The sequence below is a fragment of the Lepidochelys kempii genome, chromosome 1 (genome assembly GCF_965140285.1).
Source record: "Lepidochelys kempii isolate rLepKem1 chromosome 1, rLepKem1.hap1, whole genome shotgun sequence".
NCBI classification, from domain to species: Eukaryota; Metazoa; Chordata; order Testudines; family Cheloniidae; genus Lepidochelys; species Lepidochelys kempii.
Genome location: NC_136380.1, coordinates 213,146,450 through 213,160,741, shown reverse-complemented (window position 1 = coordinate 213,160,741; position 14,292 = coordinate 213,146,450). Strand labels below are relative to the sequence as shown.

At 42.2% G+C, this 14,292-nt stretch overlaps 1 protein-coding gene across 2 annotated transcripts in view; it reads right to left on the bottom strand.

The window, feature by feature from the left end:
* Positions 1-14,292, bottom strand: part of LOC140898599 (transient receptor potential cation channel subfamily V member 6) — a 51,338-nt gene that overhangs the window by 23,168 nt on the left and 13,878 nt on the right. The window contains exons 2-7 of one of the 2 annotated variants that reach the window (XM_073312630.2): positions 7,178-7,275; positions 6,225-6,347; positions 4,904-5,044; positions 4,297-4,395; positions 3,873-4,048; positions 767-913 (exon numbers count right to left, since the gene is read on the bottom strand). In XM_073312630.2, the coding sequence (XP_073168731.1) occupies positions 767-913; positions 3,873-4,048; positions 4,297-4,395; positions 4,904-5,044; positions 6,225-6,347; positions 7,178-7,275 (784 nt within the window). The remainder of the gene's footprint in view (positions 1-766; positions 914-3,872; positions 4,049-4,296; positions 4,396-4,903; positions 5,045-6,224; positions 6,348-7,177; positions 7,276-14,292) is intronic. The other variant, XM_073312669.2, reaches the window with a different exon arrangement.

The window sequence follows — 14,292 nt, the reverse complement described above, 5'->3', positions numbered from 1 at the left end:
ATGTGCTGGATTTGTTTCCCCTTCTTATAATTTCAGTATCTATTGATATTTTCCATATATTAGGAGGTCTAGCTCATTGCTTGTTGATGTCATTACAATTAATGCTTTAGGACACTAACTGAACCTTGAAGATGTTTGCGTTTTCTCTGTAAGGAAACCTGTTGTTGGAGGGTATCTTTTTTTTCCCCAACATCAAACCTGGATGGGTTTTATCCATTTTTGTTTCAGAAGATAATTCGGAATATTAGTTAATGAGGGACATAATAATCAAACTTTGCATTTCTAAAGCACCTTCCAGCCCAGGATCTCAAAGCACCTTGATAACTGTTAAGGAAAAGCTCACAACACCCCCATGATATAGGCAAGGAGTATTACAGCTGCACAGAATACATCTTATTTATGTCTGTGATACTACAGAATCACAGAGCACCTTCTGCTGAATTAGCGACATCGCCTCCTGTAGCTTTAGCATCCTTGGGCGTATTGAACATGGCACAGAGCCTAAGGCAACATTCTTTAAACCAGCCTCTCAGACTGCAAGTCTATGGTGTAACTGCTGTGTAGAATCATATTTGCTGTGTCACAAAGGGTTTGCTGCATTTCACTTGTTCCCTGTCTCAAATGGGCAAGAAGTGCCAGGTCTTGTGGGCTATATGGAATAGCCTCACAGCTGGAACTTTCAGTGTCCATTTGGATTTCTCTTTACATAACAAACATTTTCTGTACAGAGAATCTGACACACACACACACACACACCACAGTGTACCTCTCTCTTCTTGGTTGAGACAACAAGCTCCAGGAAGGACTGGTCTTCACCCCAGGAGTCAATTTCCGTGAGGTCATAGAGGACAGAAGTCACAGGGCCAAAAGTCCACAGAGTGTGCTTTCGCTTCTGCATGAGGTGCTGAAACATCTGAGGAGTAAGGAAATGGATGGTGCGGAATCAGTCAATGCCCAGGAATTCATGCAATTTACAGTACGCATATGCCAAACTGGGTAAAACAAGTTCTGCATTAAAATTTGGCACTGGGTCTTTTTGCAGTTTTCATATCTTGCAAAGGTTTGCTTTTCTGTGCCATTGACAAAATGGCTGCTGCTGCATTAACAAACTCTACATCCAACCATCTGCCGCACACAAAGTGCTGAAGCCTCCTCTAGCTCAGGTGTCATTTTTAGCACCTTCAAGCAAAAATAAAATCACAAAAAAGGCAATTTCAGGGATGAAACGAGCTCATTTGTAAGAAAGCGTTTTTTAAAAATTATCCCGTCTCCCCCACAAGTTCGAGCAGTTTCACCTTTTGTCACAAATATTTCACACAGATCTATCTAGGGCGACACAGGGGGCTGCTATTCTGGAAGACATCAATGAACACTAAGCCTAATACCTTGCCTACAGTGGTGGCCAATAACAAATACTCTGGAGAGAGGCATTAAGCCCCAATATTTATATCTGTGTATTTTCAAGCATCTAGAAATGCAATATTATGGCGGGAGGGGAGGAATTTCTTCTTGATCCCCAGCTGATGATCAATTCATGCCTTGCGGTAGAAGGATCAGCCTAGCCAGCTGGTGTAAATTAGCTTAGCTCCATCAACTTGAGCTGAGGACCTGATTCTCAATTCTCCTTTGTGTACGTGTCTAATCTAGCACTGAGCCTGTATCACCAAATTGAGATCTAGATCTGAATTTCATCCAAACTGGCCTTACCTGTTTGAAATTTACTAAGATATCTGACTGAATGCCATCTTGTGGCCATGGATTCCACAGCTTAATTACATGCTGGTCGCAAAAAAAATTCCCTTTACTCTGTTTTAAAGGCAACCTGGTAAGGGGGGGAAGTGTTCTTGTCCTATATTGGTGCATAAAAAGAGTCCTGACATTTTTGTGTGTGTTTGTTTAGGGGAAAGTTTGGATGATTTCCCACCATTTTGTTTTTATTCGGGCTGTCAATTAATCACAGTTAACTCATGCGATTAACCAAAAAATAATAATCATGATTTAAAAAATTAATTGTGATTAATTGCACTGTTAAACAATAGAATACTAATTGAAATTTATTCAATATTTTGGATGTTTTTCTACGTTTTCAAATATATTGATTTCTATAACAACACAGAATAATGTACAGTGCTCACTTTATATTATTATTTTTATTACAAATATTTGCACTGGAAAAATGAGAAACAAAAAAAATAGTATTCTTCAATTCACTTCATACAAGTACTGTAGTGCAATCTCTTTATCATGAAAGTGTAACTTACAAATATAGATTTTTTTTTTGTTACATAACTGCACTCAAAAACAAAACAATGTAAAACTTTAGAGACAACAAGTCCACTCAGGCCTACTTTTTGTTCAGCCAATCGCTAAGACAAACAAGATTGTTTACATTTACAGGAGATAATGCTGCTTTCTTCTTATTTACAATGTCACCTGAAAGTGAGAACAGGTGTTCGCATGGCACTTTTGTAGCTGACTTTGCAAGGTATTTACATGCCAGATATGCTAAACATTCGTATGCCCCTTCATGCTTTGGCCACCTTTCCAGAAGACATGCTTCCATGCAGATGATGCTCATTAAAAAAATAATGTGTTAATTAAATTTGTGACTGTACTCCCTGGGGGAGAATTGTATGACTCCTGCTCTGTTTTACCCACATTCTGCCATATATTTCATGTTATAGCAGTCTCGGCTCCTGACCCAGCATATGTTCATTTTAAGAACACTTTCACAGCAGATTTGACAAAATGCAAAGAAGGTGAGATTTCTAAAGATAGCTACAGCACTCGACCCAAGGTTCAAGAATCTGAAGTGCCTTCCCAAATCTGAGAGGGACTAGGTATGGAACATACTTTCAGAAGTCCTTAAAGAGCAACACTCAGATGCAGAAACTACAGAACTCGAACCACCAAAAAAGAAAATAAAGCTTCTGCTGACTCAGATGGCGAAAATGAGCATGTGTTGTTCCACTCTGCTTTGGATCATTATTGAGCAGAACCCATCATCAGCATGGATGCATGTCCTCTGGAATGGTGGTCAAAGCATGAAGGGACATATGAATCTTTAGCACATCTGGCACATAAATATCTTGCGACGCCAGCTACAACAGTGCCATGTAAATGCCTGTTCTCACTTTCAGGTGACATTTTAAAGAAGAAGTGGGCAGCATTATCTCCTGCAAATTATAACCAAACTTGTTTGTTTGAGCTATTGGCTGAAGTAAGACTGGGTGGGTTTCTAGGCTCTAAAGTTTCACATTGTTTTATTTTTGAATGCAGGTTTTTTTGTACATATAATTCTACATTTGTAAGTTGAACATTCAAGATAAAAGAGATTGCAATACAGTACTTGTATTAACTGAATTGAAAAATATTATTTCTTTTGTTTTTTACAGTGCAAATATTTGTAATAAAAATAATAATATCAAGTGAGCACTGTACACTTTGTATTCTGTGTTATAATTGAAGTCAATATATTTAAAAATGAAGAAAACATCCAAAAATATTTAAATAAATGGTATTCTATTATGGTTTAACAGTGCTAATTTTTTTAATCGCTTGAAAGCCCTAGTTTTTATATTAGAAATTCAGTTCTTGTCTACACTGTTTTTCTTGGAAGATTGTGGCTGACTGGAGAAATGCTAAATGTATGGCATCGAGAGTAATGAAGGCTAGGTAATGGAGAGAAGTTCCCTGGTCCTCCATGTCCGTGAAGATCCACAGCAAAGGAAGAAAGACAAGACTTGATATTCCTTTTCTACACAATTAATAGGCTACCTGGATGCCAGTCGCCTTAGACACAGAACACCTGAGCTACCCATTTCTGAAAGCCTTCTTCTGTGAAGAGCTAACTGTGCTGTGAATGAACTTACCACAGTGTTGCCTTCCACTCCAGCCAGTTTGAACGGAGTGAGCCCCTCACTGTTTGGAATTGAGTCCAGGGTTCCCAGACTCCCATCGCTCTTGTCATAGGAGAGAAGCAGGTTGTACATTTGGCAGGCAAAAGTCTTGTTGGGCTGGAATACGAGGATGTGGAGAACAGTGTTGCCTATGGAGGAAGCAATGCAGGGACCATGAGACATGATACAGACTCGAACAGCTGATGTGCATTAAAAAGAATTCTTGATTAACAAAACTAAGGAGCATATCATTGATTGATAACATTAACATCTTCTTACATTTCCCTAGCACCCTCCATACCAGAGACTGCACGTGGAGTAAAGTAACTGCTCAGTGTGTGTAAAAGTGGCAGAACTTGGCCATACACAAGTCACTTGGCCCATGAAGAACTCTTACCCAGAGAGTCTTGTGCTCTGATGTCAGCTCCATTTTCAATGAGCAACCGGACGATCTCCTCACTCCCCACGCAGGCAGCAAATGATAGAACATGCTCCCCTGAAGAGGAAGCGACAGAGGGAAAATACAACCCAGACCACAAGGAAATAAGCACACAAGCCAGATGGAGACATGTATGGGAATCTATGCATGCTGATCAGTCTGAGCTTGGGAAGGGAAGAGAGTTACCCAGAAGTTCAATAAATTCCACCCCTCAAAAAAGTCATACTACTGAGTGAAACACATCCCCCCCCCCATCAATATGACAGGATGGGTCACAGCTAGGGGAGACCTAGGCTTTTAGAAAGGACACCATTTAGCTAGTTGACAGGTGAGAGAATTGCTGCTATGCTGCTAGGATGATCTGTGTTTAAAATGAATTGGCGTGCCTGGTAAAAACTGTGTAACTGACAGCCCTGGAGATCAGAGCCCTGTATTTATCTAGAGTGGGTATAGCATGGGCAGCATCACTGCAAGCCTTCCCCACACTCCCTCCATCACCCAATCCTCTAGTAAGAGAGAAGGAAAAGAAACCCAGTCTGTCCTGGGAGCTGCAGGCAGGACGTACCAAAGTAGATAAGGTTATGGGCACTGCGCCTGAAGAAAAGTCCAGTGGCCCGTGGGCTGGAGACATTGGCCCCCTTCTTGAGCAAAGCCTTCACCAGATTAATGTTCTGATTCACTGCAGCGATATGGAGAGCTGTCTGCCCTGCAACACACGTGCACCCAAATAAAACACATCCTCTGGGAAATCCACCTCCAGCCATTAAAGCAGAAATCAGTGATCTGCGCCCAGGTTTATTGTGTGTACATTGTGAAGTTTAATAGGCTTGTGCCAGAAAGAGTTCTGCCACTTGCCAAGAAGATGCGCAGGCTGCACATTTGAGATGTTTTCCTAGTGGAGACAGAAGAAACACTTGGGCAGCTTGAACGATGGCTTTCCATGAGGCAGAGAGGTGCCAGGCTCATCTGGCAAGTGAACTGAGAGCCCAAATACTCAGATGAAGACCCTGTTTTTTCTCACGGGGAATGAATAGCAGGTTAAGCTGTGACTAGACAGGGACACCAGCTTCAGTTCTCAAGATGGAGATTGGGGTAAAAAACCCTCTTTTTTAAAAAAAAGTATTTTGGAGAGGAACATTGTTGTTTTGAATCCTAGCTTGGCATTCCTGTTTCTGCAATTGCACTTATTCTTTCAGACCTGGCTCCATTTTCCTTCCCTATTTTTGAATCTGGCCATTTAGCACCATTTAAATCTTTAAAAAAATTTCAGCTGTATATGCTTACCCTCACTATCTGCCTAGCTCTTGATGCTTTAGAGCCCTTTCCCTGAGTAGTTGTGCAAGGGGAGGGAGGAGTTAACCCTGGGATCACTGAGGACCAGATAACTGAACATCAAAAATCTAATATAGTATAAATAGCATGATAATCATTTTCCACATTCCATTGCACAGCCAGCTGATCCAACAGGGACCAGAGCCTGTCCTTTGTGTATCTGTGTGACTGTTCCTATGCAGGTTTCAGAATAACAGCCGTGTTAGTCTGTATTCGCAAAAAGAAAAGGAGTACTTGTGGCACCTTAGAGACTAACCAATTTATTTGAGCATTAGCTTTCATGAGCTACAGCTCACCTCACGAAAGCTTATGCTCAAATAAACTGGTTAGTCTCTAAGGTGCCACAAGTACTCCTTTTCTTTTTGTTCCTATGCAGAGTTCAACCCCAGGTTACACCAAGCAAACAGGAGACATTTGAGGACTTGTTTCACAATGCTATAGTTTAGCAATACAGCAAAACAGGAGATCTCTAACCCACTGTCCTCACTGGGTAATATTTATTTCCTGACCCTCCAGAGGGATCCCAGTTCAGTCTCATGTCTTGGTGATGGTACCTTCATATAGCTCCGATGTCATCCTCTCATTAATGAGTTCTGGAGCTGCCTCCATCAGAGCCTGAGCAGCCTCCATATTATCATACAAGGCAGCCACATGAAGAGCTGTTTCTCCCACTGCGCCTGGAGAGAGTGGGAGAAGCATACAAGTCATCTAGTCATTCATATGTATAAGACAAAGCTGAGCACAGATTTCATATTAATGGTGGGAGCTTTCTGAGTGGAAGTGAAGTCTAGCAAATAGAGTGACTCAGGAAACCTGGGTTCTATTTCTGACTGCCACTGGCCTGCTGTGTGACCTTGACTTTCCCTTTCCATGCTTCTGTTTCCCATCCCATCCTTTGTCCTTCTTGTCTTGTAAGTTCTTTGGGGCAAGGATTACTTCTTACTGTGTTGGTGCAGTGACTAACACAATGGGCCTCTGATTTCAGTTGTGGCCTCTAGGCACTACTGTAATACAATAATATGCCAGTGTGGAAGAGAGTTTCTCAAAGGTGATGGGTGGAGATATTTATTGCAGAGAACAGTCCTACAGTAGGCTGGGTAGGGCAAGGGAGAAGAGAGGCCTAGACAAACTATTACCCAATAGGTCTTTTCCACCTCTAAGTTTCACAGTACGAGCTGAATAGTTCTTTGATAGAATAATTGGGACTGAACTAGGAATTTTACTTTGAGGCAGTACTTAGGCCATTGGATTCCTCCTTTCCTCCTGCTCCAAAAGCCCAGGCCTTAGACACTCTCCTTCAGCTGTTAGCAGTAAAAGGGCTAAGGATATACAGTCAGGCAGTTCTGATACCACGCACGGGAAGGTAGTGGTGTGCACAAACACTGCAGTAGTGTCTTGGTTTCCCAAGGAAGAATGAAGAAACTCAGGACAAATAACCACAGACTCACACTGGTAGGGCCTGGATGTCTGTCATGGGTAGGGAGCAGGAAAGTAAGGGACAATTTACCTCTTTGATAGACATCGCAGGTGCCATCAGAGATCAGTTTCTTGATGGCCCGGAGATTGTTCTCCTTGGCAGCCTGGAGAAGTGGAGATTCCCAGATTCTGCAACCAAGAAAAAACAAATGTTAAAAACCACAATTTCACCCACTTCTCTCTGACCTAGAATTTAATTCTTCAAGATCAACATGGCTTTCTGGAGCCAGTAGCAACCCTCAAGCTTAGCACCTTCTCTGATAGGTAAGTGCTTGTTATGCACTGGTGCTACTCTTTGAATTTCCTCCCCTGTACAAAAAGAAAAACAACAACACTGCGATAGAGAAACAGAGCTCAATAAAAGAATAACAAGAACCGGGAAATCATCAATTCTTACTGCACTGACATGAGACCACATGGTGGCAGCAAAGGGAAAGAGATGAGAAAGAGTCAGTTATGCTTTGGAATAAGTGACTCCCAAACTGTTTCAATTTCTAGATTGTTACCCACATTTAAAACAGATAGTTTCTTTGTTTGAAAGTGTGTCAGTGAAAGAGGCTCAGAGACTGCATTGCCAGTCATTAGAGACCTGTGCTATCAGTAGTCCAGGTAGCTTGGGAGCACAAAAGCCAGCAACTACATCCCCTTATTTCAGGGATCCCTATACAAATGGTGTGTCTTCACTTGGAAACCTAAATTGTCACCATGATGGGTAGGAAGGAAAAGGAGATAAAAAGAAAAATCCCCTCGTCAACACCCCAAAGCTCCAGAGGCACAATGAATGGACTAAGAGCTAAACGGTAATCTCATGCTGTGTGGAAGCTAAAGACCCAAATCTTAAAACGAACAATCTTTCCCCTGTTGCTGAAGGGAATTATGGAAGTTATGGATCACTGAAATTGTGCAGCCTGGTTTGATGCCAGCTACGGGAAACTGAGCCGGTAAAGCATGTGCCATCAAACAAGCTCCAGACAAAGTGAAATAACTCTAGGAGAAGCATGTCCTTGGCTGGTTTTACCCACACCCCAGGGTCTTGATTATTTCAGCAGATTTGTTTGGGTTGACTAAGAACTTGCATCCACACAGTGCCCTGGGTTTCACCTATGGCAGGGTCCCATGATGAGATCAATCTCCTGAACTCCACAGAGCCTTGCCAAGAGAGGGCCGTCAACGCCCACCAGTCTTGCAATATTTGGTTCTTTTCTTCTAGCCCCACATAATTCCACATGATGATGTGAAATTCTCAGCATTCAATTTTAAAGCAGCAAGTTTCTAGCCCTCATGGTTGCAGGAAAGAGTTTAAAGCATGACCCAAGTGTCCCCTAAAGGTTCAAAAGCCAGGCGGCAAAGAAAAAGAACCCCAAATGTATTATTTTTAAAAATCTCATAATTTTTAATCTGGTCTCAGGATTTTTGGGTGCCTGGCTCATGATATTTGAACTGGTGGGGGGATGCTGCAGGCCCAGTCTGCCAACTGCTATTGCTGTTTTCACATACAGTAGCTCACTGTTGATTCAACACGAGGAGGACCATCAATCTGACCCAGTACAGCCGGAGGTGGGATGCTGGCTTAGATGGACCAATGGTCTTAGGTCTTATGGCAACACCTACATTCAATAATTAGCAAACATGGTAAGAAAAATTCTGAGAAACAAGCAAACGGGGAAATATGCTCAGTGAGTCAGCCAGTAGTAACTGAAAGCCCCACCAGACCCAAGCATGGATGGCTGCCAGGCCAGCATTCTTCCCAAGGTAGAACGGTTGCCCTGATTGGAGTTGATGCACAGACTCTCAGTGTGAGGAATGAGTCATAGTGCAGCCCCTCCACCTCCACAGAGGGCTGGGGAAATTCCATAGGCCACCCCTTGAAGTCTGCCTGTGTCCCTCCAACCTGAGTATAAGAAGTGGCTGGCTCTATCCAGCCTTGGGAATCTCAGTAGAAAGGGGTCAAGGATAGTCAACAGGAGTGTTACCTTTAACCCTACTATGTGGGCTTCAGTCTGTGGAGGAGGGGGAAGGAAGACGTTTACCTTGTGATAGAGACAGGCTAGAGCTTAGGCCCATTTGTAAGGAAGAAGTATCCGGTTTCCCAGGGGGATTAAGGAACCCTGAGACTGAAGGGTTAATGATCACAGTTTTCTGGATAATGAATGAAAGAAGCACACACAGAGAAATACAAATGCATACAGAGGACTAGAAGGAGCTGGTCTCCCCTCACCCAGTCACTTCCCAAGCCCTTTGCAGGCTTGCTTCTCCACCCCACCCCACATGCAGAGTTTTAAATTTAACTTTTCACTAGATGGGACTGAAGGTTCCCCATCATACCAAATTATTACATTGTCAGATGTCTCCTGGGTCTAAAAAAAAATAACCATACCCAAACCCTTCACACTGTAATGAAGTTTGGATGAGAATTGAAATGGTCATGCCTCCATATAGCAGGCCCAAACAAGAAATTAGTATTGTCAAACCCCAAGTGTTCAAAATTCATTCATCAGACATCCAGAAAATCATGATTTTTTTAAAGGCTAATTTTGGATTCCTTTTTTTTTGCCTCCCAGTTTCTGAGCCTTTGAGGTGCACTCAGAACATGTATTTTTATTTCCTCTACCACAAGGCCTAGAAACTTACTTAAAAAATAAAAAAAATAAAAAAGAAATCTGAGTTTGTCAGAGTCACTTGACTCCAAGAGCTGAAGCTTTAAGACAAAAGACCAAGTATCACTAAACTCATGATGACATTGTGAGATCTGGCAACATTGATAATGAAATTCCCGTTGGGTAAATTCCAGTTTAAATCTGAGTCTGGATCCAAACTCTGTAACTTTGTCTGATCTCTACACTCATGTAATACATTCATTACACTTATTCCGTTTTACCTAAAAGAGGCCTTAGGCCATCTTGTATCTCATTTACACTGGTGTACTAGTGAGAGTAAGTGCCACTAATGACTGGAGTTACTCCAGAAAGACCCCATGCTGAATGTGAGAGCAGAATCCAGCCTCTTTTGTCTCTTATACGGCACTGGTGCTTCTTTGTCTCTTCTCATAATCTAGTCACTGTTGGTGGAGATCCTTGTAGCCTGAAATTCAAAATGAAAGCAAGAAGGCACAAACCCCTGTAAATCAAAATCATAAAGTTTGGGACAATTCTAAAGTTACCTCCCAAGTCTCTTACTCATGGTTTACTATTTAGCTCTATGGTTTCTGTGGGTTCAGGGCTCTGTTTGTATGAAAGGTGCTGCACAAAACAAAAGGTGCTTTGCATTGTTAATAGAACTGGTGGAATTTGTCCGAACACATTATCCAATGAGTTTACCCCTTTTCTGTTTGTGAATCATACAATACCCAGTCCTGGTTTCTGCGAATCAGTGGTTTATGGGAACAAATTTCAGCCTATGCAGTGTTTACATACAGTTCTCTTCAACTCTTCACTATTCATGAGGAGCCTCTAGTAGGTAGTCCACAGAAGATAACCAACTACTAATGTTAGCATCTAGCAACACTTCTCCTTTAGTTTAAGTAGTTCTATCGCTCCTATGGCCCATGGCAGGGCATTACAAACTGGCCAATGAGCTACATACTGTTAAGTCTTATGGTATCATTTCCACTCCCTTATGGGATGACCAAACCATTTTAAATATATAAGAAATAGCTGATAATGAACTATGCACTTTGTGGGATGAATTTCTGGATTCTAACATTTTTAAAACATTTGGGACTCAAGAACATATTCACCAATACACCCATGGTCAGTCACATAATCATAATGGAAGGAAGTAGCCTTGTTTATTCACAAAAATCACCTTGCAACCCACTCTGATTATTAGAATGGGCAGTCCCAGAGATGAGAAGTAGCACACAGCCAGGGTCTCTCAACAGCAATCCATTGAATGGAGAACTGACATGCAAATCCACACCACACCACACCATTACCAGGGAACTTGCAAGGAAACTAATGTTTTAAGTTGGAGACATTGTAAAGTATAAAAATCAGATTTCTTTTCTTGATGAAATTTTTTATTTCAGTCTCTCTGTTGCTAGCACTACCTTAGAGCCCTGAAACTAAAAGCTCTTTTGAAATCCACTTTTTCATTCTCTCATCTAGTCACACCTAGAATGTGACATTGAATTTTGAGTATCTCTGTGCCAGAAGGATGTCGACAAACTGGAGGGAATTCAGAGAAGAAAGAAAAATCAGGAAACATTAGAAGAATAAGTGGAAAAAATAGTCTGATTAAGTCACAACTAAGAAAGGTGTGTGGGGGGATGTAACTACCTATGCATATTTGATGGCTGCAAACAGCAGGGAGGGGAGGAATTGAGTACAGATAGGACTTGGAATAAAGTGGTGAAAGTGAACAAAGGGGTGTGTTTCCTACTGAATATCAGGAAATATTTCCTGTCACTGAGGAAGCAGTATGAGCCTCATTGCCTGAGTTATAGAAAACAAGGTTGAACAAAGCCCTGGAGAACAGACTATAGGGAACAATCCTGAATAAGCCAGGGAGCGGTTAAAGTGTGATCTTGTAAGTGTCTTTCTGACCCCTAGCACAGGGGTTCTCAAACTGGGGGTCAGGACTCCTCGGGGGGTCGTGAGGTTATTACATGGGGGGGTCGAGAGCTGTCAGCCTCCATTCCAAACTGCACTTTGCCTCCAGCATTTATAATGGTGTTAAATATATAAAAAGGTGTTTTTAATTTATAAGTGGGGGGTCGCACTCAGAAGCTTGCTGTGTGAAGGGGGTCACCAGTACAAAAGTTTGAGAACCACTGCCCTAGCACATATTCGGTTACAGGAATGCTCTGTTTAGCCTACTTGTATGTTGTTGCTTAAAGCAGGTGGACTTAATGACATTATGGCTAGGACCAGACAAGGTGGGAGGAAATCACACTCCAGGAACATAACCTTCAGGACAAGTGAAGCAAGGTTGCAAGATGTAGTACTGTGCTGTCAGGATTTTGGCCCAGGAAGATCCTATGCTCCTGGAAAAGTCCCCAAAAACCAGGACATGCTAAGAAGACATTTGGACAATACTAACAATGCTATAATTAACATGTTGATGCTTTACTGGGTAGCCCTCTGCTGTTAGAATGAACTGCAGGAGAAGGGAGGATTGGGCAACAGACTGTTCTGGGAGGGCATGGATGCAGATAAGCTTTTGTAGCACCTTTCATACAAGGATCTGTATGCCCCTTGCAAACTACTAATGAAGCCTCTGAGAGACAGCCAAGTATTAGCGGCAAAGAGTCCTGCGGCTCCTTATAGACTAACAGATGTATTGGAGCATGAGCTTTCATGAGTGAATACCCACTTCTTCAGATGCATGGAGTGGAAATTTCCAGAGGCAGGTATAAATATCCAAGCAAGAATCAGGCTAGGGATAAAGAGGTTAGTTCAGTCAGGGAGGATGAGGCCCTCTTCTAGCAGTTGAGGTGTGAACATCAAGGGAGGAGAAACTGCTTTTGTAGTTGGCCGGCCATTCACAGTCTTTGTTTAACCCTGAGCTGATAGTGTCAAATTTGCAAATGAACTGAAGCTCAGCAGTCTCTTCTCAGAAAAATATTAATTATTATCCTCATTTTATAGAGATTAGGCCAATTTTTTTCAAAAATACCCTCTAATTTTAGGGGTCTTGAGTTGGGCACCCAGATCAGTGGCCACTTTTCAAAATGTGGACTTACCCACAGGAAAATCAGTGGCTCAGCCAGGACTAGAACCTAGGAACCTTGACTCCTAATTCCCTGCTGTAACCACTGAATTATACTACCTCAACCTACATACTTGCTCCACATGCATCCTCATTTAATTTTCTGGCACCTAACAGGGGAAATTGGCAGTCATCCAAACCATATAATTATAACTATGAACCAGACTTTTATAAGCTACAGCAGTGTTCCAAGTGTGTAAATATCAGGAAAGGGGTGAACCAGTTCAGATAATGGGAGAAACAAACCAAAAAAAGTCACAAAATCTTGGGCCAGTTGAAAATATTAATTCTTTCTGGAATATTTTAAATGTCAACTAATTTTTACTCCCTGTTTCACTGAGCTGCCTCCTCTGGCTCCACTTTACATGACTGGAAGACAGGAAGGCTGTTTCTGCGTATTTCTGGTCTGACCAGTGGCAAGAAGAGGGAATTTCACAAAGATCCCGCCCAGGATTTCTAGCCTGCTTGCCCAGTCTCCAGAGGTTTGGAAAAGCCAAGGAAGTTGAGGGTGCCTCCTGGGAGCTGCAGAGACTTGTCTTTAATTAGTGAACACCCCTTTATAAGACTGGATTGGGACTGTCCCATAAGCTATAAGGAAGCACAACCCCACCACAACACAGTGTAGTGGGCAATGAGGAAGATCTTGAAACTTAAACTGGATTCTTTGTAGCAAGGGAAGGAATGTGGCTGTTTGCAGTTACTCCTTGAGCCTATGTCCTGTGTATCAAAGCTGTGCAGCATTTATTAGATATAATTATTAGTAAATGACTCAGTAATATGTTGCAGAAGTCACACTTTGTTTTTCATCAGCTGGATGGGGGTAAAGTAAGGAGCAGGGGAAAACCCAACAGGAAACAGTGAGGATGGGAGCATGTGGGTCAACTACTGACTGGGAGAGTCACTGTATCCTCCTAATAGAAATGGTTCCAAACATGGGATTTCACAAACATCTTCTGCTAAAGCGCAAGAAGGGGTGGCTTCCCTCTGTACTGACAGCTTCTTAGCCAGTTCTTTAAAGAGTCTGCAAGCTGAACCCTGGCTGACAGGGTAAGGAGGGAAAGGATATGGGCCCAAACCATCCCTAAGATAACCCCATAGAATTCAATGCAATTTACCCCAGGGGAATTTGGCTTTATGGTTTTTTTTTTTTAAATAAAGAATTTATATTTGCAAAGCCAGTGTATTGATTGAAATGAAACAAACGATCTAGTGTGTAGTCAGGGTTTTACATCTGAGACTGGGCTCACCACAAGGACATGAGACTAGTCCAAAGGGTGAAATCTGAAAAGAGGAGCAGCAAGGGCAGAGAGAGATCCCTGATGTTGGATCCACCCCAAACTCCTGCTGTACCTCTGAAAGCTGCAGATAAAGCCTCAGACAGAATCTTGAAACCTACCAACCTTTACTCCCTGGTCCTGTGGTAGCATGTAATACCAC